Below are 25,298 nucleotides of genomic sequence, written 5' to 3' on the forward strand. Positions count from 1 at the left end.
AGCAGGCCGTTAATCCCTGATTGACCCTACTGTCCATTTCTACCTAAATTATCCGTTGATGCATTTATCCATTTCGTCGTGCTGGACACAGACATTTACCCTCACAGGGATTAATAAGGTTCTGATGCATCTTAGCTTATCTTACAAGACAGCTGGAGGCGGAACCGGCTATGCCTGGGAACCTGATCACAAGATCCTCCATGGTTACGCATTTTCACTTTTTCCTCTTGCCCTTGAGCTGGGGTGTGGGGGGAACCACTTTTCATGTTATAAAGCCAGTCCCGTCCGGAGACTAAATACCGGGTCTCAAAATGAGCTGCATTTCAGAGCTTCTAAAGGCTTTGAAGTCTTGGAGCTGGTTGCTCCATTATCACACAGGGCTTCTTCAAAAGACATCTTCAGCTCTGTGCTTCCTCACTCCCAGGCCGGAGTCTTATATAACCCTAACCCTACCTTCCCGGAAGAGTCATCGGAGACTGCGGCAGCAGAAACGAAAGCATGGGCCGAACTCCAGGCCCGTTTAGTGCCATCCAGCCCCCCGCCGCCCTCCCCCCACTGCAGCTCCAACTCCTGGCTAATCCCGACCGTCACACGCCGATAAGGAAACGGAGACACCACTGGCCCCCGTGCGAGTTGATCTCCCACAAGCTGCTCCTCTGGAGATTAAGTTAAAAGCAGCCCCCCCCCCACCCAGATCTCCATCCAGACTTTCTTTGAAGGCCCCACATTCCACAGGCGCGTCTGACTACGATAAACAGTTAAAAAACTTTCCCCAAAACTCAATACCATGCGAGGCTACCAACCTGTCAGACATTCTGCTTTGCAGCTTTTATAAAAAAGCCAAGGGCAGAAATCGCCCCCGAACGCGAGCGGAGACCGAAAATGGGCGATTATGACGGGAGCCACTGCATGCGAAGGGGCGACCAACGGATACGGTCATGTGACTCACTCCATCATGGAGGGTGGGATGGTGCAGCAGTCCTGCACGGCGGTCAGCGGCGAGGTCAGGTGGGCTGTGTACGAGGCCTCCACCACCTGCTTGTTGCGGTTCGCCACATCCAGGTAGCGGTTGAACTTCTCGCGGATCTTCTTCGCCAGCTGGAGACAAAGCGGTGAAAGTGTCAGGCATGTAAACAGACAGCGAAGATGCGTTACCATGGTGCCGCTGGGAAATCTTCAGCCGTTACATGTGATTTATCTGAAAAAGGATGCAAAAAAATGATAATAAAGTATTACTGAATAGGACAGGAAAGCCGCCGGTTTCTGGGATCAAACCGACAGCTTCCTTTGAAATCTGCCACGACGTGTGAGAAACTGAGATGCAGAATTCCTGTTCCAATCACGTGACAGATGTCCCCCCCCTCGCATATTAGGTGTACGGCAGACCTTTGCCGACGTAAAAACAGATCTCTCCCTCAAGTAAAAACAAATAATAGAGTAAGAGCAGTTTCGACACTTGGCCCAATTTTCAGCTCTGAAAGTAAGTTAAAGTTACACTCTTACTCGCCACTGTTACAAGTGACCTTAAGTGACCCGACTGGGGGCTCGACTAAGAATCCTACCAAGGGTCTGTGGACAGACATGGCGTCCCAGGGCGATCCTAAAGCAATGGCAAACCACAGAGTTTAGAGAAAGCTGCCAAAAACTACAAGGGAAGGGGGGAAAAAAGAAAAACAAATTTTGAAAGCCTTAACATCTGCTGAGCGTGTGCAGCCAGAGGGCGGGGCCACAACAGTCATGCAATCAACACTATTTTAGTTGTTTCGACAAAAATTAGTCCTTGATAGGAGCTTTCAGATTTTTAAATAAAATGACAGAAAATTATGGTCACGTGGCAGTTCACAGGAGTCCCTGCCCAGCCCTGTATGCCTGGAGTAAATGGGAAACATGCGTGTTACTATGCAGGTACGTGTCCTGTGGTGACCAGGCATTCCATCCAGCGTGTACCCCAGCCGGCGTGTACCCCAGCCGGCGTGTACCCCAGCCGGCGTGTACCCCCCTTATAAATCGGAAGTTTGCTACTCTGGGCTTCCTCCGCTGGTCCCAGGAGGACGGACTCCCCCTTTGAGTCTGGTTTCCCACAAGGTTACTTCCTTTTATGGGGTTTCTCTTTGCCACTGTCCCCTCTGGTTTACATACTGGGGGCTTGGGGCGGGATAATGTAATGCACTTTGACACAATGTCATATTGTGAAAATGCAGCACATAAAAAGAAAATTAACTGAATTGATCCAGAAGCTTCTGTCAGATTCAACAAGGGCAGCAATGGGAGGGATGAGGGTTACCTCTGAATCTCTATTCACTTTTTATGGCTAATGTTTCAAAATAAAAGCATCGCCGTCACCAGAAGAATAGAGGAAGTTCATGTCAGCCCCACCTTACCTTAGTGCTCCATACAGCAGCGGAAACGCCACCGGGCCGGCAGGTACCGGTCGGCGGCGGCCGTGTCAATTTACCAGAGAGCCTCACGCCTACGATTCTTTAAACTCCTCTATGTTGCACTTACTGCCCCCTGAACAGACTTACTAGGTTCTTCCTTTGTTAATAGTTATATATGTAGTTGTATAGCTGTTGTATAGCTCCTGCCCCCCCCCCCCCCTGACCGAAATGGTAAAGCACACAGGATGTTGACAGGAGCTTTTGGACCCCAAAAAGGTAAGACAAGACAAAACGGTTATGGGAACGTCACCTTCTGAAAAGAGAAGCTCGATAACCGAATGCCTTCCACCGGATCCCCTGCACGCTAACTAGCAGCGCCAGCCAGAATCAAACAGCTACACATCAGGGAGGACTGGTGCTCAAATGCATCCCAGCAAATGCATCTAGCTAATTAGCATGCCGGCCCATTTCAGCTTGAACAATGACTTTCAGAGGCGTTATACATATTAACTTTTATTTGCCCCTCTCCCCATTTGACGCCCCCACCATAACTGACTAGTGTGGTATTTCAACTGGGTTTTAGTTTTTCTTCCTATATTTTAAGGGGCAAAGTGCTAGGCAGAATAAATCCATTATAGTGTCTACTCAACCAGCTGAGTCACAGCCTCAAAGTACTCAACTGGTTTATTAAAACAAAATCTTGGTCTGAATTTTACTTTCTGGACCTGAACTATCCACTTCTGGTGCCAGTCCTCCGTAGGGCACAGACATTATGGCCGATTATTGAAAAACCAACTACGGTCACCTATTTTTGGACAGTAGGGAGAAACCCGAGTACCCAGAGGAATCCCCACGCCAACTGCGGCAGGACACACTCCCGACCTGGAAGTGTGAGACAACAAGGCTGCCCAGGAGATCCATACCGAGCACAAGAAGCAGAGCAGCCGGAACTGCTGTCCATGACGCTCCACAAGTCTCTCAAACCGGGTGCAGATCGAAGCTTAAGGAGCCTGTAATCAATGCCACCCAGGAAATGCTGCCTCTCCAGGCAACCAATCAGCAGAAAGAACAAAAAGTTGCAAGACGCCTTTGAGGAATCCCCATTTGCAGCTGATGAATGCCTGTGAGGCAGATATACAGGCAGTCCTACATTTAACAGCGAAGCTGCTCCAGAGTTCTCTGGAAAATTGGGGGGGGGGGGACTTGTCAGGTCTGGGGACAGCAGCCATTACCATGCTAACAACATGCAAGCAATGCTGGGAAGAGCAGCTCATCTCTGACAGGAGCCCCGAGAGAGTGTCTGTCAGAATTCTTCTAATTACAGTTTGGTTAGAGCTGTACTCACCCCCCCCCCCCCACTGCTCATTCTACACACAGTAGTGGCTGCTTCTCAAACAACAAGAGACCATGAACACGTTTACTGACAGCAAAGGCGGACAGGGGGTGTGGGGGTGGGCATGGTTTTCAACAGATACAGAGCATTGTTTTTCCGGAAGCTTCTTCCTTTTGATCGAGGTTGCGGACAGGATGATACGCGTGTTTCCGCCATATTGCTCGAACAACTGAAAAACTTTAGAGGTTACAGAAACATTTTAGAGTCTTGGTCTCATTTTTAAAGGAGATTTAACAAGACGTTTAAATGTGAGGCGGATGTTTTTTCAAGGTTGACATTTTGGAAAACTAAGGCAGCTACGCTGTATGTGGGTTAGGGTGAACGGCGAGCTGGCGAGGACCCCCCCCCCCCCCAAACGCAAAACTGGAGATTAAGAGGGGGGCTCACCTGCTGGACTTCCGTCTCTCCATTGGAAATCTTCTCGGAGTAGACGAAGGAGTTGAATATTCTCTGTGAAGATGCGAGAGAAAAGCATTAGGGGTCGATTTGAGGAGATTCAAGAGAAGATCATCTCTGCATGAATTGTGAGATTCACACTCCATCCCTCACACTCACAGAGCAAAGACAACAGGCTCATTTAAGATGCGGCATTCCGACGATGTGGCACATGGAACAGACTGAAGGGAAAGAGAGCGAACGCAGGTCTGACGAGCACTACGTCGCGGAAAAGTGAAGAACATACATTAAAAAATACAATAAGAGAAGCACCACTTTGACATCTCCTCACAAACATCATTCCTATGCCCCTGAAAGCACAGGTCCCACAGTCTCGCTCGGAGCTTGCAGACAGGCGGCGCGATTACCTGCCTTCGCAATCCCTCCGCAATCCCTTGCATGTTTTCTTGCGCTTCAAAGAAACCCTCAAGACCTCACACATCCATAAGCGTCCCCCTCCATCACAGTTAAACTAATCCCCCGAAAAAGACACTATGTTAGACTTAAATTACACAAACTACCCCCCATCGCAACTCAAACTCCCCAGAGCCAAATACAGGCGAAACACTTCTGACTGACAGATATGGGTCAGGGATCATATACAGGCCTTCTACCCCCCCCCCAGCTGGAACCATATGTTCAACGCAGGCTATTTTGAAATTAGATGGGAGGAAGGAGACATTGAATTGTTTGGGATTATTATGCAGTGTAAAACCACACCCCAGGAAACATCTCAATGACTTAAACCGGTAAACCCCACCCTCCTAAGCTCTCAGTCTCATTTCCCCCCCATCACTACCCCCACCTCATAAAAAAGGACAACAGCACGAAAGTGAGCTTGCCTCAGTGCCATCCTTGTACCCAAAGAGGTGCGATGAACCCTTCACACAGCCGAAAAAATTGTGAAACACTAGTGACCACCCCGGAAATGTGGAGTGATACCTAGACACTCCGACACTCCGATGGGTCCTGATGACAGCTGTTGTGCGAATCAAGTCTTGATAATTCCGCCGCTAAATGCCATTTCAGCTACGAGCTCTCGTGCGCGACTGAGAAACCAGATCTGTGCCAGGCAGCAGAGCGATGCTCTTCCCCGGTAAAATCCTGAGGATAAACCTATTAGCAATTCGGGCGTCTTCAAAAAGCCGGCCGTAAGCGGCAAACCATATTAATTCGGGATTTTACAGCCGACTGAAAGGACACAATCATGTGAAAGCAGCTTTCAGATGAAGTTCCCTAATCCTCTCTTCGGGCCTCGAGGTCAGCAACCACCCGGGCCACCAAAACCCCATGGACTACAGGCTCGGCAACAGCACAGACGTGCAAGACAGAGCTCTACACACACTGCAGGTTCCCAGGCAGCCAGGACTCCATCTCCAGGCACGACTGGTAGCTTAGAACAAAAAAACAACAAAACAATAAAAAGCCAACCTGTCGCCACAGAGACCCTGGGCCCAGAGCACCGGGCGGAGATGGGGTCTCGGCCCTGGAGATAAAAGGCCAGGCGACGGCAGCTAGGAAGCTGAGGAGCAGCCAGGTACTCACCCCTCCCCCCTTTGTATGTGCTCAGTGAGAGGCAGGCATCTTTGTTTTGTCTCTGATGCCCCCCCCCACCCCCAGCCCTTCTCTTTCCAAACCCACTTAGGCCCGGCAAAGAGGACAGCAACAAAGCAGGCCCCCATCTGTGAGAACCACTCCAACACAGAGGGGAACATCCTGCACTATATAAAAATGGTTTTAACCCCACTACATGCAGGATCTTCTACCATAAAAATAAGCCACCCCCCCCCCATGTATATGGTGCAAATTGTAACACAACCCATTTGTAGTTTGGTTATTAAAACACTTTTTGTGCATGCCCAAAGCCCAGTGCAAATTGGAAATCTCACTGACATTTCTAAACCCGGGAGGCTCTCTCAGGCGAGCAGACAGGTCTTTGAAGATGGTATTTGGTATGGTACGGCTGATATGGTCCCCCCCCCCCCATTTAGACAAGGAAATAAACCGTCAGAATAGTCGAGAGGTCGAGTGAGGCAGGGAAACAGGAGAGAGGATTCTTTAGTTTGGGAGACGAGAAAAAGAAAAACATTGAGAAACAACCGTTCGCAAAAAATGCGTGTGACAGTTGTCATATCACTTGGGTTCTTAACAATAATACATGCAAGGTTTTGTTCACCTAGGGTGGGGGGGGGGGGGTGGTAATAATATTTACATGGTGCATTTTCCTTCAAGAGCAAGGAAACTGTTTACTACAGAACCACCAAAATTTGAGAAAGCAGAGGCAGACAGTCCCTGACGCAACTAGGGTTTAAGGGCCTCGCTGAAGGGCCCAACGGTGACACCACTCTGCCGACCCTGGGATTTGAACTAGCAACCTTCCGATCACAAACACAGTGTCCCTAACCCGCGGAGCCACAGACTATCTGGCAAGGTTTGGGGAAGACAATGAAATAGAGAGTGTAACGCCCATATGTTTTAACTGGGGTAAGAACTAACGTCCCGCCAGCATTTAAAGGCCAGCCACAGCGTGACGGCTTACAGGGGTTTGTATGGACGCATTTCTTGTTTTCCCAACCCCCACGCCTCCATTTCACTTTTCACCCGCCGAAAGGACCGCGGACCCTGCGCTTAGACCCCAAGCTTCACCTAACCCAAGTAGACCCTCTGTCAGTTGTAAGGCTTTAGGTATCAGGACATCATAAAAAAACTGGCCCTTCGCAGGTCTTAAAATCAGGTAAATACAACCTTAGATGAACGACGACGACTGACATATCACACCCTGTCGTTATTTAATAAAAAACTAAGCCGAAATGCAGAAACGGTGAGTGGGAAATTGAGCACAGCCTCAAGCTTCCATAGGAATTCAGTGGGTAAGTAGCAGCCAGGGGCGGCCAATCAAATGCACTTGATTAATTGATCATCAACATGTGTGACAAGCTCTATAAAAGCAGAGGTTCAGGCAGATTGCTGGCCTGGAGCATTCAGGTGTGTGTTACCACAATGGAGGACAGGCATCAGCAATAATAGGCCAAGTCTTCATAGAGAAGCAACAGCTGCTGCCCATCAATCTGGGATGGGTTAGAAGGCCATTTCCAAACAGCTTGAAGGCAGCGAGAAAGATTATTCATAAGTGGAACACATTTAAGACAGTTACCAATCTTCCCATTAGTGGATGTCCAGCAAATTCACCCCAAGGTCAGACCATGCGATGCTCAGAGAAACCGCCAAAAAAAACGAGAGCTACATCTCAGACTCCGTGGCTTATACAAAGAAAATGCTTTGTGTATGTGCGACTTTTTACTTATTTAATTGTCCAATAGGCTTTCGGTGCACTTATGATGTAATAAAATGCAGCCGAGAATATGGCCACTTTATAATCGCATGTTCAACCGATTTGCAAACGGCCCTGTGATAAAAAGACAAGATGGACAATGTACCTGAGGCTGAAGCAACCGTTAAGAGCAACGCGATCCGCGGGGTGGGTAAGTGTGTTGTGAATTATCCTGGCAGAAGGATAATCACCTTAAGACGGTGGGCTGCGGCAGAGAAAAGGTGGGTAAGCAGCCAGACATTATCCAGGACCATCATCTGAAGCAGGACCTGCTGGATCCCTCGGCCCCGGCCAAACCCTCCTGAGGCCCCACAGTCTGATGTCCTAACCCCAAGTTGATAATAATAATTTGATAATAAAAACAGCGGCGGTCTAAGCGCCTTTCTCTCGTCTACGTAAGGAGTCCTTTTTTATTCAAGGCTCCACACACACACAGCCGGAGCAGAGATGTGAACCCTGGTCTCCCGAAGTAGCGACCATGCTAACCACCGTTCCACCATGCCGGCCCGCAAGGAGGAGTCATCTCCGAAATCTGTTCATCTCATTCTCCTGTATGAGAAAGTCAGAGTCCTAAGAGCAGATTTCAAACAGCAGAAGGACTTTGCATGCGAGGTGTAAACCCGCTGCCTTTGGGATGCACCAGGCAGACAGATCTGGGCCCTTGGTTGAGGCCCCTGGAGGCAGATCAAAGGAGAGCAGGCTCCGGGCCACACAGCCACACCCCCCACGGCAGAGGCGCTGGCACTGGGCTTGGGAACAGCGTCCTACCGACACAGAGCGACACATGCCAAGGAGACGCAGGTCCGAGACCAAAGGAAATGCAGGAACGTGCCAGCGGAACACAAAGATCCGTGAGAGAGCGAGTGTGAGAGCCGAACGCTCGACCCTTTAAAGCCCGACGTCCAAAAAAAACAGCAGAACGATTAAGCTAAGCTTCTGAAATACGATTTATATGCAAAGTCCAAGCTGATACTCTCAACAAGTGCATACAAAGTGATTTCAAAGAGCCCTTCCCGAGAAGCTGACCAATCCCTAGCATGTTGATTTATCAGGGAATAGGACCAGACATGTGTTGTCGCCCCCCCACCCCCAGAAGACACTTCTGAAGCGCATGTCACACATGCTCCTCCTCACAAAACGAATCACACTCAACAACCCCCTCCGAGAAGAACGCAGTGGAACCTCTCCGCCATCGTCAGATCATGCCCCTGGTGGTACCTCAGCTATTCTGACACCAAAAGCTCTAATCACCCCCCCCCCCCAGCTCTACCAATCCAGGTTATCGCTGACGTCTTCGCCATTCAGCTCCGCGGCTAGGATTAGCTTCAGTTTTTTTTATTTCCTTTGTCTGGATAAGGTAACAAAGCAATGTCAACCAAGCCCTTTCTCAGCACAGAGGGTGCAATCGAGGTTCGCCAAGCGTTCTTTCAGAGTACAATCGAAGTTGAAGTGCCCACATTTTTTAATGATATGGGCTGTGAATCAGAGCTGTAGCACTTGACGGATAGTCAGCATTTCCCCCTTATAGGGCAGCCGACTAAGCAAAGCAGAAGAGCACTGGTATCTCCAAGAAAACAAGGCTTACCTCAAGAGAAGTTCACCAAGATTGGGTCAAGACTGCCAATGGGCTACTGCACCACACCCCCAATTCCCAGAACCCGCAGTCGGATGGCAGAGTGATAATGGAGGGCAGAGAAGCTAAAGGTGTCTGAAATGGACTAACACGCCAGGAAGGTGAGATTAGTTGATATCAAGACCCCCATAAAAATTCTCCCCTAGACCACATTCATACTTACTCCCTGATCTTAAGGCTTAAATTAGTAAATTACTTCTGCGTAAGGTGGCCAGGTGACCAATCAGACCGTGAGAGGGTGTAGCTAGTGGGATCAATTTAGGTAACGGCCACGTGATGAGTAAGGACCAATTAAGGCGCTTTTAGAGTTCGTCTGTTTTCACTCATCCATACCACAACGTTAAAATGAAGTTTTCAAAATATTATGGCTATGAGAGCATTCACACAAGTCTATTTTTGGGCACTGAAACGTCCGAGTGGTGTGGATGAAAGGCTAAAACAAAGACTAACGTCTGCATTTTTAAATTAAAACGTAAGGAGGCGTACACACCCTCAACTCGCCTGCACAATCACTTCTGCATGGACCATACAGGTATTTCACCATGAGCCTGGAAGATATGGACTGCAGCTTTTTACCCCTTGCACGTCAAAACCTGAACACCCCTCACCCCCCCCCCCCAGCAACAGAGAACCACAATAAGGGCACTCAACTCGGTAGCGAAGAATCCGCATGCAGCTCATTCAACCAGATTCACTCACCATTACTTTGAGAAATTACCCACAGCACCTGCTGAACATCACAGACCATCTAGAGCAATAATTTGGCACAGTGCCGTTTTCAGGTTCATTACGAGAGATCTAGGAGAAGGGTAAACAGCACTGTCAGCGGCAAGGAGGGCCAGACTGGGCCAGAAAAGGCAGGCGGTCTTCTTAAGCAAACTTACAAAGAGTGCACTCTGAACATTAATCATACAATGAGATGTTCTCCAGTAATGACTTCCTAACAACCATCATCATCATCCACATAATTAAAAGACTACCAAGCCAGCTAGGAGGCCAATTTAGAGCAGAAATCCATAATAAAACACTTCCTTTGATCACACATGTGAAATGCGAAGTAACCCAAGTTAAATTATGGCCAGAACAGCCAACAAACTGAAACAGATTTTATGGCAATGGATCTTCACAGGTCAATCCACATTTCTGCGGAATTCCATTTCCGTGTACACCAGCTCTCCAACAACACACACTTGTGACCCACAAACTCCAACTTTCACATCAGATCATCCAGTCACATGTAAATGTTGTCACCTCTCATACCCCGTCCAGGACCCGCCTGCATCCAGCTCTCACACACAGCAGATCACACACATTCTACAGCTACGGTCATCCAGTGTCCCAGTTTGCAAAATAATCCAACAGGAGAAGGAAATAAAAAAAAAAAAATCTTTTTGTATCATGAATTACATCTCAATTTCTCATTCATTAAAAAAAAGAAATCAGTTTTAGGCATTAAACTAGTCATAAATGTTAAACTATAATCATAAACACTATTTTGGGAATAGAAAACGCCCCATTGCTGAATTTAATCAAATCACCGAACAACATATTTTATGAACAACAAAATTAAAAAGAAATAAATAAAAGACTAATGAGCTTTCGTTAATGACTTTATTTTTATATGCATATCCAGATTGGATCTTATAACCCAACATCTGCTGGATCTCCCGGCCGTTGAGGATTTTACGTCTCACGCAGTTTCTACACAGTCTCTGCACAAGATTGTGTCGTCGAATCTGACAGCACCTATTTCTTTAAAAGTCTTCCAACACATACCAAAAACGGTATAATGAATTTGCTGCCATTGGTGTGTTACAATTAAAAAAAAATAGGTGCATGACACTGTTCTGGGTGCAGCTGTAAGCACTGGCTGGCCGCAGATTGCCTAAGCTATACTCATAATTCATGCGTAAAAACTGTAGAGGCAGATGGTGCTAAAAGTGAGGACTGCATAGTGCGGCTGGACGTGAGCTTTCTGTAGATAAACAGCGTCCAACACGCTGAAATATTATAAACACGTCTACACTCTAAGAGAGAGTGGAGATGGGCCTCTTTCATGTTGCCGCTGGAGCGACCGAGCTGATTGGCCGGTGAACACGGGGATGCAAGCCCCCCCCGTCCACTGAGGAAACAGTGAAGGCTTGTTCTGAGGGATAAAGTGACAAAGGGGGAAAATGCAGGTAAGTTCCAAGCTTTTTTTTCCCCAAACTCTGGAATCCTATCAGGTGGTGCATCTACAGAGTGACGTCGCTTTGAAAGGGATTAGCTCACCGGCAACATCGACACCCCGAAAAACAGCCGCCTGACACTAATGACGTTCTGAAGAGCATCGAACATCAACCACACAGCGCTACATATCTATAAGGAGATAAGCAGCCTGCACACCTTCACTGCCACTAACCCCCCCACTCTTACTCCAATGCCCCCCCTCCTGTAATTTACATGTAGATCTGTCAAGCAGATGAGCAACTCTCATCTCAATATATTGGGGCGCTGGTATTTTTATGCTGCCCCCCCCCAGGATAAAACATTACCCAACCAAACACCAGTTAATATCAGTATTATTACCACTCGAAAAACGATGAGAGTTAGGTGTCATTTTCCTTAATTCGGATCTTTGAAACCTCCTTTTATTACTTTCTGCGTTCTTATTCCGTGACATATTATTATTATTAGGTGCCTTCAAGTCCACATAAACTCCTGGTCGCCATGTGGGTACCACGATACCAGAACAATCTCTCGTTTGTACGTCACTTTGGACAAAAAGGTTCTGCTAAATAAAATGAATGTAAACATCTTCTGTCCTGTTCTTCCCGGCTTTCCAAAGGCCCGCTGACTGCTGGGACAACCAAAGCCATATCTTCTTGCAAATCATCCTCTTATCTTTTACCTTCCATTACTTTCCAGGTATTGTGTCCCCCCCCCAGCCCCAAAGTACTGAGCTGAATTATAAAATTGCCAAAATAGTGCAGCTTCAGTCATTCATTTTAGCTTCAAATGAAACTTCAGGTTTGATCTGATCAATAATCCACTTGTTTGTCTTCCTTGCAGTCTATGGTATTCTTACAGCTTCCACCCACACTGAAGTTCAAAGGCATTGATGCTCCTCACACACATCCCGTTCCCATACACTGAACAGCTCTTACCTTTGTTCTTGGAGATACGTACTTCGGCTAGCTGGTGAAATCAACCTAATCATATGATCTTGTCAAGCCCCCATTTACCAGGCAAAGCCCTCAGCCCACAAAGCAAGAAGATGAGATTGGCTAACAGTGCACACATCAGATCTGTCAACATAAGGGAGGTGCACAGACAGGGAGTCCTTTGATGGAATTAACACTCCATTGGGAGGGGGGGGATGGGTGCAATGTGTCAGCCATTAATCCGAGTCGAATAAACAAACCAAATAAATCATGTGCCCCCTGCATCTCCACAGAGAATGGCCCTTTGTCAGTAAATTAATAAAGAGTAACAAATGGGTCTTTACATATGACAAGGGTATAAATTAAAATTTTAGTTTTGAGATTAAAAGCCTCAAGATTAACACCACTGTCTGTCTTATATTAATCCTGAGGGACCAAGGTGCCAAAGACCTGCTTGCGTCCGTGTTAATAGGCAGATCCAGCCCTACTTCATTGGTTCTAAGCAGATAATTCTAACATACGTATAGATGCCCTATATAATTACCCAGGCAAAATATAAATATACACCCTGGAATGAACACATGCACAGAACATGCTTCAGACATGCAAGCAGCATTCCCCAACTGCCTCTCCCTCCGGCGCACGGTCACCGTGACCTCTGTCAGTCCCTAACCAGCCTCAATGAGACTGCTGGACTTGTTCCAGCTCATCGCGGCGGCTCAACTTCACCTTCCCAAAATGCCTAGCGTAGCCCACGTTCCAGATGCCGGGAGATGCATGTGGACAGTAAAGCTGTTATAGGGAGTGTGACAGGAACCTTTGGCTTTAAGTTACTAGGTGCAAAAAGTAAAGGAAATATGGGCATTGAATAGAATGAGGGGCAGATGGTACTAACCAACATGCGAAAGCCCAGTCAGCTGACCTGTGGTTCCCAAGATGACTACAGGTCACACCCCTCACCCAGAGCAAGTTTCCTATTGGCTCTGATAAGCTGCAGCGGAGGTTGGTGGGAATGGCACAGTGGGACACTGGAGGGCTGCACTGCAAAACTGGCAGCTAAACTTGGCTGATCCTTTAAGTGTGTTAGGTTGGTTATGAACCCACTGTTCTCCTCCACAGCCTCTAACCTCCAACACAAACTGTCTGTCAGCTCGCCTCAAGGCACTGCGTAAAAGCTGCCCCTGAAACAGTGAGAAGGTCAAAGGCTGAGCAACGTTTCACCTCGTTAGTACAGTGGTGAATGTCCCTGGCTGTCATCCAGGAGACTGGGGTTTGACTCCCCAACGAGGAACGCTCCGTCTTTGGGCTGCTGTGTGATTCAGTGGGACTGGATGCCTGATCTGTCTCTGGAAGATCGCCGGTCCCCAGTCATGTGGATGGATGGATGATGTCACCATTGGGCCCTTGAGCAAAGCCTTTAACCCCCATCGGCTCCAGGAACCATATGACCCTGATTTCTCAATTGTATGTTGCTTTGGATAAAGGTGTCTGCTAAGGTAAATTAGAGTAAAACTTTACTTAAAACAGTCATGTATAATGCATTACAGATTCCTTCATAGAGCATTTTAATGCATTCATAAACATGGCTATAACTATTTCTAAAAAGACATAACACACTATAGCCATGTTTATTATGCATTAGGAATGTTTTATGAAGCTCTCACCTGTAATTCACTATAGATACCTTCATAATGCATTATAATGGTCGGTATAAGAATTAAGGGTGTTTTGTACTGCGTTATAAAATTATTTAGAGTGGCATTCAATCACTTTAATTAGGAACACTTACAGTCCTCTGAGAGGTTCAGCTTAGCAGGACATGAGCAGGGCAATTCAAACCAACAGCTCAATCACAGATAATTCATTTAGGGCTCAAAACAGGTCACAAGCCAACTGGGAAATCCTGTACCAGACGGCAGGGATTACAGTCTACAGGACCAAACCATTACCTCTCCCCGGATTACGATGGGGTTACGTTCCGAAAAACCTTGATTATATGCATTTAAGTCGAAAATGCATTTTAATGCAGTACACGCAACAAACATATTAGCCTAGCCTCGCCTACCATAAACATGCTTAGAACACTTACTTTAGCCTGCAGGTGGGCAAAATATTAAACACTTTTAAAAATAAATTACGCTTTGTGTTGATCATCTCATGTCATTTACTGAATAACATATGGAAAGTGAAAAAGCCATTTTTATCCATAGTAAAGTCGAAATATCGTAACACGGACCATCATAATCCGGGGAGCATCGCTATAGAGCTCCAACCCATGAAAATATCGTAACACAGACCATCATAATCCGGGGAGCATCGGTATAGAGCTCCAACCCATGAATAAGGCCTTGTCCTTTCACGCATAGTTAAAGGACCACAAAATAAAATAAATATATAGTTTGTTTTTTGTTTTTTAAATCTTGTTTCAGTAGTTCTTGATATGGAGAAGAAGATTTCCGAACTAGAACTGTACATTAAACAATTCCAAAGATAAAATAACCTCGAGGAAGTCCCTGCCAATCAAGGCCTGTCAAACCAGGACATACTGAAGCGCACATTCACATGCGGGAATTTGCCGGCACGCATCTCGGCACAGCAGCAGTGCTAAATGGGACAGACTAGAATTGTGAATCAAGTGCGTAACGTTTGCTGTGAATCCTCAGAGGATCCCGTCCTCTTAATAAACCACGGTGAGGACTCTGGTCTCGGCACGAAATCGCTCCGGCGTTTAACAAGCGCCGCCTCAAAAAAGAGAGAGAGGAGGCCTTTTGCCAAAGAAGATGCGGCAGAATCCATGGTCAGCTTTGTCCTAAATGATTTATTAAAAAATAAAAAGGCACACGACCACAGCTACACACACAGCTGGAGAACATTTCTGTCTCCCCATCGCACGGAGACCGGGCCGGGCCGGTCCGTTCTGGCTCCCAATTAGTGGCTCCTTTTCAAAAGCCCTGGATCCTCCTTTCATCTTCCGAAAACAGCCCTCCGCCAGCCCGGAGGGGCCACGGATCAAAGGTCACCCAAGACGACTTCCTGTTTCATCTCTCAGCAAGCAAACTTAAAATTTATATACTTCTGCGCAGAGAGATCTCGACAGCGAGTATAGCAGAAAACTAGCCTGGAGATTCTAAGAGCTGGTTTGGTAACTCAAACACTATTCCAGCTCACATGTCCATAACACCAGGAACACTTTTCAGCGCAATCAATAGTGTGGTGGAAGAAAAATTCTACCCATTGGCACAAAAGACAATCTGCAGGTTTTTATTCATAGTTAAACACAGTCTCTGAATTGCCGGTTTCGGTATATGAACCAGAAGGAAGCCTTACTACCCAAAACACGAACTTGTTAGTTATTCTGTGATCAAATTATCACATGAAAATCATAATAATCATAAATCTTTATGAAAAAAATCTCACATCTAGAAAAATCTAATGGAAATTTGTTTTCAAAACAGCTAGGCAGCTTGTACATATTGAAACTACTTCCATTAAATTTTTTTCTACTGGGGGGGGGGGGGTTTAACATTTAGCACTATTTTTCCAAGCATTACCAATGAACAGGCAATACATTTTCTGAATGAAAATGCTGCACATTTCCAGAATGTTCCAGGAAGACCACGTGCCCACGCCAGGGAGAGCGGGGCGAGTTCGCACCTGACGGGAGAGTTTCGGGGAGCTTCGTGCCACCGAACCACCATCGCAAAGCCACCCAAGTTGGTTCCTGCTGACAGAACCCCCACCCCCACATTTCCTCAAGGGCCATGATCCCAGCTCAGATTTAAAAAAAAAAAAAAAAAAGACCCTTTAGCTGAAGTAAAACACAAAGGCTTTGTGTGAGACAGAGAGGAGAAATTCCCCAGAAAGAAAACACTCAGCTTTATAGCAATTATCTGACAGGCTGCCGTAAGACACCCTCTTTCTGTCAAAACAATATATTTAATTAAAAGTCGTCATCTCAGAAGACCTTTAGAGGATAACCCTGGGGAAACAACAAGCGGGTTCTGATTGCTGTACCCTAACATCAGCATGTATGAATCCATGTTTCACCCAAGAGTTAACAGAATTCCTTCCAGAGACGCTGATCCAGTTGACGCAACTCGATCCAGTTTCAGACTAAATATTCACCTTCAAGATACATTTTTAAAATTTTTAAAAGAGACTCTCCAGAAATCTCCAAATACAGAAGCCAGCTGGGGGGGGGGGGGTGTAGCGTGGCGGCCTCGCATGGGGCCGATACGAGCATGCGAGGCAAAGACATTCCCGCACTGCTTCTGAGAAGCATACAGCGGTACCCTGCGCCCCCCCCTCTCAAACGCTACAATGCAGACAAGTAATGTGGAGAAATTAATTCCTGGATGAACACCAGCACAAGTCTCGCATCCTTTTACAGAAGCGCTACGCTAGGAAGAGAGGGAAGGTGGATGAAGGTTCTGGATTCTCTTAAGGCATCTTGGATTGCATGAGAAGCTCCAACAACAGCGTGTCACACTTAAACGTAAAACCCCCGACCCCAAACTCCGAGAGACAGGAATTGCGACAGTGGGGTTGGTCTTTCATCCAGTCATTCATTCATGACAATAAAAAAACAGCACCCCCCTACCATAGCGTTTCACCCTAAAGGTCACGTGCCCCCAATGACATCACACACACACACGTCTCTCTCTCACACACACACACACACTCGCACCAAAGCGAAGACCTGATCATTAAAAATAAGTCATACTTACATTTGTTAGCTACATATGCTTACACTGCAGAGTTTAAAATGTACACTTTATTTATAAAAACTAATATATACAGTGTGAAAGAGGCAGAAGGAGAGAGAGAGACCTCAGGGAGCCCAGCTCTGAGTCAGTGGGGTGGCAGGATTGGGGTTCATTGGGGATTTTGTGGGTTAAAAAAATGCAGATAATCAAGCACGAAAGCCAGTGTCCCCCCCCCCCAAAGTTGCTTTAAAAACAGAGGCTCGCCTTATGAACCAACCAACCCCCCAAGGGTTCACATCAGCCCTTTTTGAGCCTAGCTGAGGGCCCTACAGGGGAGCCCTGAGACCAGACAAGGCCTGCTTTCCTCAAAGCCTACCTTCATCGGCAACCCCAAACACGCGGAAATGAATGAGCCATCCGAGTGTGTTAATTACACAGGCGGTTTAATTAAGGAAGCTACAGATAGGCATGTCTACAAACCCCGCCCATACAGTCAGCATCCAGAATGTTCTGTTCTCCGATTTCACACAAACCATATGCAAGCAGAAGAACCACGAATTGTAAGCAGGCTCGTCTTAAAGAGGTTTGGGCAGATCACAGCAAGAGGAAATTTCAGTTTGAAAAATCTAGATCGTTTCTCATATTCCAAAGTTTACCAGTGATCACAGGGGAGAGAGAGAGAGAAAAATTAAACCGCTTGCTTTGTGAGGCAGCCGAAATCACTACAAAGTGGGGCGTTTTCAGGAGATAAACGGGTAAGGATAATCCGTAGATCGCTATCTCCGGAACAGCACGCCGGAGAATTGTTTGCACGGCGATTCGCCAAACTGGAAATAAAATTAAAAATTCAAATTTGGCAGAGAAAAAGCCAAGGAAGCTGAAGAAGGTGTGACAGTGTGGAAGAGCATGGAACGAAGACGGAGATGAGGACAGCAGCACATCACAGACCACCAATGATTTAGGTCAAACAGCTGCAGGACAACAGTGAAGTATCTCAGAGTTCATGCACATCTGGAACAACGGTATTCACTGCATTATTCACTGCATTATTCCTCTTCCACATCCTTAACCAATAGGTAGGCCCTGGACGCGTTCCATACCCTCACGATCTGGAGGTCTGCCAAACCCCACCTTACCATCTTATGAAAACATGCCTCTCTCACCCTGGCCATGCAAGAGAATTAAATTTTTCACGGCTGTGTTTTTGTCTGTTCCAATTATTTTTTTATACAATTAAACCACAGTAAATCATGCTGTGACAGACGCATTTCATGCCATAAAGCAAATTCCCACAGAACGATCATGCAATAAATAGTCCTACTGGTTGAAATCTGAAAAGTTTCAAAAAGCTATAATTTGTTTTTATAATTAGTTGGCAATTCAATCAGGGAATGTTATATCTAAATCAGTTAAAAAGGCAATATAATTCAAACTCAATTCTGAACACACACAAACAGATATACTTCACATGTACTGAAACGTATCATTTCAACGTTAAAGTGAAACCTCTCTTTTTGGCAAGACGACACTCTACCAACAGAATCATAGTCTCTGCAGCAAACTTCAGAAATTGTCAGCTGTCCAGCTGAAGGGCAAAAGGCCATCTGCACCTAGCAAGTCAGATCAAAACACTAGGATCTCCCAACTTCATCTGTCATCACATCTTGGAACAATCCCAGGCAGAAAAGGTCATAAGGCGGCTGACGGCCTGCTTGAGAGGAGCAGAGATTCAGCAGGAGAAATGCCAAGCGACAACAGAAAGCAGAAGGGAAGGCCTTCAAGCAGGAGCAGAGGACGTCCATGGACATCCACGGCGGAGCAGACATCCCTCCGCAGCTTCAGAAGTGGGCCAATCATTTGGCTCCATTTTAGCAAATGCCATGGCAACGGGTAGCCCCATTAAGCAGTGGTCCAACACAAGATCAAAGACCAACCCAAACAAAGCAACAGATGATTCTCATGGCCAATGAACTGAACAATATGCATAAACAAGTAAATCAACTGTGTAAAGACAATCCCATAAACCATTCTAGAACCTTCACTATCAGTTTGCAATGTTCCAGACTAGAAAATATAAATGACTCCTATAATATAATCTGAGTTGCAATCATGAGTAAATATTACAATACCAGCAACATCAGCCACGAGCCTAGCAACAAATCCATGACCACGGCATTTCAGTGGTTCACTTCCTGACCCTGGAAGCGATTACAAAAATTTAGGTCAAGCTCTTCCAAGATTAATAACAACAAAATACTTCTGGGAAAAAAAAAAAAAAACGATTTAGTCTCTGAAGACTGTTGTGATTGGGGGAAAAAACCAACCAGTCACATGGTGAAGATGAGAAGATGGCTGGTCCTCTTCACCAGTTAGATCTGCCCAAAACTGCAGAGATCCCACAGCAGACACCATCACCGCTGAAATACGAGACCTCAGCTCAGTTCTAATGACGAACCAGACCCCACTTTCGCTTAAAATAACCGAATTACCGTAAAGTACAGATTAGAGAGAGGATCGGCCCATGCTCCTCTTGACACTGGTTACCTCAAGATACCAGATCAGCTGAAGGAAATTCAGTAACTGCTTTAAGCGTCGTCATAGAGAATTTTATTTTCTGCTTAATTATCAAGTCGAATGAGTAACCAGCACTGTAAATATTACCTCCTGGCACCATGAATTGAGCAGCAAAAACAAACACACTTTACCCTGTAAAAACACCTTGCTTGCCATGCAGCCATCTGAAAATATATTTTATGCACCCGGAACTCTGCCTGATGTGGCTGCCGCATCCATTGCATTATCCAGGATTAAATAAAAAAAAAAAAAAAAAAACCACACACACCTCCCAGTTTGCCCAGTTTACTGAACCACCACGAGCCAGCTCCACTAAAAAGCTACTTGCAATAACAGCATCACACCACAGATCCCAGTATTAAAACCATAACAAGGGAATCCTTCAGATGCACCTAAAGCCTGCCCAGAAAAGACTACACTTCCGCACTCGCTTGGAAAAATGTCCGCTTTGACAATTAACAATTCTTAATATTTTGCTTTCCCAAAAAAAAATAAATAAATGGATCAGACTGGTTCACAGAAAAAATAAATTAAACCAAAAATAAGTCACTGAAGGAGACATTCCCTGCCTCCGAGGAAAGGAGGAATTAACATCGGGGTGTGACAAAGAGAGGTTACGGAGGAGGGTATAGGCCTCTGAGAGCCCTGGTGCAGTATAAAGACTCCAGATGAAACACCATTTGCACACACACACACCCCCTCTGCCCCCCGCATACACAATATCCGTGATGTGCGAAGACGGCTTCAATGCGTCGCGGCTAAATAACAAAAAGTGCCGTTTGCGAGGAGAACCTCAAAACGAGGGACAGAAAGGGAGAGGAAGAGCCTCCCGAACAACCATCGGAATCGACCAAGGTTCGATCTGTTACCGATTCAGTCATTTTATAGAAACCAAGCCGCTGATGGTCCACTGGCACTTTAAAAGCAGCCCTGCTTTCCAAAAAGGAAAAACATTCAAATAATAGCAGTCTAACCAAAACTTGGAGAAGCAGGCCTTGTACTGACAGGCAGCGTGTGACGATGTCTTGCTTATTGGTCCTGCAAAAATATATATTTCTTAAATATTATAAAAACGAACAATTCAAATGATTGAGATTAAATTATATTGTTCATATTCTAATCGTCCTTTCTGCTTTTTTTCTGCAGAGGTTTTACACACCCAGATATTTCCCAGGCTCGGAAGGTTTTACACTGCAAACTGCTTTTCGGATACCTGCTCTAATTTATGTCTCTTACACTATCTGCTTTGTTCTTCTACGGCTGTTTACAGTTCAAAATGAACAATTCCTTTATTTTCTAAACAATCGCTCACTTATACAATAAAGGTACTGTTCAGTTAATCACGTTTAGTACTGGATTAAAACGCGCGCATAGTCACTCTCACACACACGCACACACAATAAGCGCACTGTGTAGAGCAATGAATGGGATAACATTGCGGTGAAATGCGACCACGCTGAAGTATACAAATTTTTATTTTATTTTTAAATTATAGGCCTATTCTAAGCCACACCGTGCATTGGAGGTGATTGATTCAGCGGGTGAAAAATTTTGCCACTTTAAGTCAAAATGTAAAATAATATATTTTAAAAAATCAAACTCATAAATATATATTTAAAAAAAGACAAATCAAAAGGGGACAAATCCACAGGGTAGGTTTAACACACCACCCACATCCCACAAACAGAACAGGGATTAAAGGATCGAATCCCAGAAAAATGAAACACCATCGATCGCATCATCAGTATCAAGAGCCGCCTATTTTGAAAAAAGGCCGACTACACATTACCACCAGTACAAAAAAATAGAGTAAAAACCCATCCGTCACACAATATCAGATCTCCTGTGGTTCGAACAGTATTATAGCTATTCGTGAGAAACATCAATAAAATGAGAAGCGTACATACGGACTTTCCCGTTCACTTTTTGTACCTTTGCTGCACGTTTCCCCACTGTATTATAATAGCCAGGTTAACAGGTACGGACAGGTATCTTGATATCGACCAGAAAAAGTTAAAATAAAATAAGCCACTGCAAAAAAAAAAAATATATATATACACACATCAAGAAAAGTGACTCCCCCCCCGTCGCTGAAGAAAAGCAACCTCACACTTCGATGCATGTCCCTCACCTGCATGGTGAAGACCCCCAGCTCCTGAGCCGAAAGCCTCTTCATTTGCGCCGCTAAAACTTGCGCTTCTTCCGGGATGGAAAACGCGGCACCGGCGCAGCAAAAGCCGCAGCAACTCAGTGCGCAAAAGGCGACCAGGCTGCGAAGGGCGCCGCTCAGCCGCTGACTGCAGCCCGCAATCGGGCAGCCCTCCGACGCCGAGCTCGCCATGACGGCTCGGCCACTTAAAGGCTAATCTGGCAATTCGGCAGCCCTGGATAAAAAAAGAAAGAAAGCGGGGATGGGGGGGGGAGGAACTTGCGAACTATTTGTAAACTTTGTAACTAAAATCCAGCAGGTATCCAAAGCGCCCCTTCCCTTGCGCTGGAGATCGGGCATTAACGCGTCCTCCTCTTGTCCATTTATTGTAGGGGGGAAAAAAGATAGCGATGATTTAAAGCGGTGTAAGAGAGCGAAAGCACGGAGGAGGGTCCTCCCCCCGGCAGCGGCGGCTCGGTGCGCAGGCAGAGCCGCGGCGCGACAAAGGGGGCGCGGCAGCGAAACACCGCGCCGGACTCGGATTGGGATTTAACAGCAACAAAATAACTCACCGCGCTCCTTCCCACCCACTGACCCCACGTAGAAAGTCAAAATAATGGTCTCGATTCTCATATTTATTGCGATAAAACAATAACGAAGAATATTTAGATTTTGTTTTGTATTACGTCCTGTAAGTGCACTATAGATGTACGTTTCGTACTCAGTTATACTACGCAAGGTTATCTACCGGCCTTATAATGAGTGGTAATGGTTTTTTCCCCTGCACAATCAATATAGATATCAATATCGATAGGTCTAATTCTAGCAAAGAAATCTGGGCTTTTTCTGAGAGTCGTAACTTGTTTCTGCAAAACATGATAACTTAATTGGCCTGCATCTATGCACTGTATTCTCTGGAGAAAGTTTACTTCGGTCAATAGCCTTAGTTATTTTAGAAATTACTGTAATCTGTCTAACCGGTTCTATAACTTCAAGGTAGCCAAGTGGAATGTCGGAAGAAGTTGATCCCCTCAGCGTTTTAGAGGCGTCCTTAATGACATCCCATCCCCACAATGCCGTGTTACAGAAAATAAACCAGAATTTGCTCGTTTAGGCTACAGATGGAAAACAGCAGCCCTGTGCATGTACTGTATGTGGGTCTATTTAGAGATGCATAATGATGCTCATTAGCACTGCCTTTGACACGCCTAGCACTCAGTAACAAACAACAGGTTATGTGTTTGCCAAAACTGTATTCTGGTGACTTTTGCTTGGATGCCAACAAGGTCACTCTGTCCTAGACCAGGCCAGTCCCATCCTCAGAAGATACCGGCCACTTAAATCACTCAAACACAGCAGTGAGGGTATTATAATCTCAGTTGTGTAGATATCAGGCACTCCTTCTTTGTCAAACTGGTTTAATATGACATTTAAACTGGCATTTCTCATAAATATTTCTCATGCATCAAAGATTTGCAAGAGATATCTGGTGTAACCAGGGACGGATTACGGACCGGGCCAGCGGGGCCGCTGCCCAGGGGCCCTTGGGGTGCAGGGGGCCCGTGGGGCCCCTAGCCCAAAACAATTTGCAACGCCTATCAACAATGTATTTTCGTTTGTCTATTTTAGAGGGCCTACAGTCTTTGATCCTCTGCCTACAAGGGCCCCTGACACTATAGGGAGGGCGTTTGGCTGCCAAGGGCCCTTGAATTGTGGTGGTTGTGGTGGTGGTGCTGGTGAGGGGGGGGGGGCCTCGCGAACGTTTTGCCCAGGGGCCACACAACCCATAATCCATCCCTGGCTGTAACCCTAGTATGTTGGGAAAAACATTTGTCGCAGTAAAATATATTTAATTTAAATTAAATGCTTTAAGGACATGGAGGGCGGGGGGGGTGGGGGCTGTAGCCCAGGGCCCACAAAAAGGAGTGACTTTAGTATTTTTTTACCATGCAGTGTTTGTGTGATACATCAGTCAGATCTGTTCCATTTCTTAGAAAAAAGCGCAGTGACTGGAGGGACGTCCTGCACGGATGGGGGACATCGCATGCACTGTGGGAGGGGGGGCACTCAGAAGGGCACCTGACTCGTGGGGCAGAGTCCAGGCAGGAGGGACAGCATGCATCATCCAAACCATGGTGAGGCTCAGTGTCCATCCAGCACCTTGTGGGTGGGGGGGGGTGACCTTACCCCCCAGGGCAGTCACGCAGTCCCCAGCCGTACTTCACGGGATTCTCAGCTACGTGACTCATGTACTCTGCTTTTACACCGGGGTAACTATAAATAATCCCCCCCCCCCGGATGAGAGGAGGACAGGAAACTTACGGGATTAAATCGTCATCAAAATGCGAAGCGCTGGGCGTCGGCCGCTGGGCTTTTTCTTCTACACCCTGATACTGGCCCTGTTGCACATGAGCATTGGGGTTGCGCCTCTGAGCCCAGCTTCACCTCCACGGCAGATCCCAGGCAGTCTCAGCTGCGGAGATGCGCAGACGCAGGCCCCCTGCTGACCGGAGGGTGTACCTGTCGCTGCGTAGGAAGCACGAGGTGTGTCAGGGGCAAACCCACAGAAGACAGGGCAGCACCAGCATGCAGTGGGGGCAATCGCTGACACAGTCTTAGAGAAGGGCAGTTGAAAGAGCCGCTGTTCGACTGTGGGCTCCAGCTGAACGGTGCGTGACCCCCCCCCCCCCCCCCCCAACACCCCATCGGGCCTCTGTGCCTGATCTGACGCAGCTGCTTCTGAAGCCCACATGTCGCAGTGTTCAGAAGGGGGGGGTCCCGACCGACAGAACCCTCAAGCACGCCAGCCGGTGAAGAGACGCAGCCAAGGTGGAGCCACAAGGAGCCGAGAGCCGCCGGACCGCCCACCCCGGTTATCAGGATACTCAGAATGGCCGATCGTCCAGGACCGTGTCTGTTTCAGAGAGACGGACTGAGAGAGGCTGACTGCTAGCGAACCGCATCAGGCCCGTGCTGCTGTAATGAAGGGATTAGCCCCCACCGAGCCCCCACACTGATGCCTGCAGCTTGGCTCCGCCTCCACATCAGGGATTTGCCTCACTCACTGCTCCTCCCCGGCTGAGAAGAGGGGTAGCGATATGATTTGGGGGGGGAGCAGGAGGATGAGAATGGCAGAACTGAGACGCAATGCCGACTCCCCAGACTCCCCAGACGCGACTCACGTCCCTGGCAGTGCGATGAAAGCTGACTAACTGGATTAATAACTGACCAGTGACGGGTAGTGGGTGTAAGTGGCCTGGGTAGCTATGGGGCAGCAGAACACTTCCGAAAATCCCCCCCCCTCCGCTGCATCCTCATCCTGCTATCGGGGGCCGGTGTGAACGGAAATGATGGGGAAATCATCTCGTTGCCAGGTCGACGCTGTATGAAGAAGCCGCACAGCATCCCTGAGCTTCAGAGCTCAGTGTGTTTGGACTGAAGCCTGTGGCTCACTGTCACTTCACAGGCCTCATTAAAATGGTCTGGACCCCACACACACACACACACACACACACACACACACACACACACACACACACACACACACAGACACAGA

The 25,298-nt window shown here is 46.8% G+C and overlaps 1 protein-coding gene across 5 annotated transcripts in view; it reads right to left on the reverse strand.

Moving 5' to 3' along the window:
• Nucleotides 1-25,298, reverse strand: part of cachd1 (cache domain containing 1) — a 64,231-nt gene that overhangs the window by 25,143 nt on the left and 13,790 nt on the right. For 2 of the 5 annotated variants that reach the window (XM_048976914.1, XM_048976915.1), the window contains exons 4-5: nucleotides 4,159-4,221; nucleotides 950-1,098 (exon numbers count right to left, since the gene is read on the reverse strand). In XM_048976914.1, coding sequence (XP_048832871.1) covers nucleotides 950-1,098; nucleotides 4,159-4,221 — 212 coding nt within the window. Of the gene's footprint in view, nucleotides 1-949; nucleotides 1,099-4,158; nucleotides 4,222-4,574; nucleotides 4,923-21,724; nucleotides 22,240-25,298 lie in introns of those variants that run through there. The other 3 variants (XM_048976913.1, XM_048976912.1, XM_048976916.1) reach the window with 3 other exon arrangements.

This window comes from Brienomyrus brachyistius, chromosome 15 (genome assembly GCF_023856365.1).
Source record: "Brienomyrus brachyistius isolate T26 chromosome 15, BBRACH_0.4, whole genome shotgun sequence".
Classification (NCBI taxonomy): Eukaryota; Metazoa; Chordata; class Actinopteri; order Osteoglossiformes; family Mormyridae; genus Brienomyrus; species Brienomyrus brachyistius.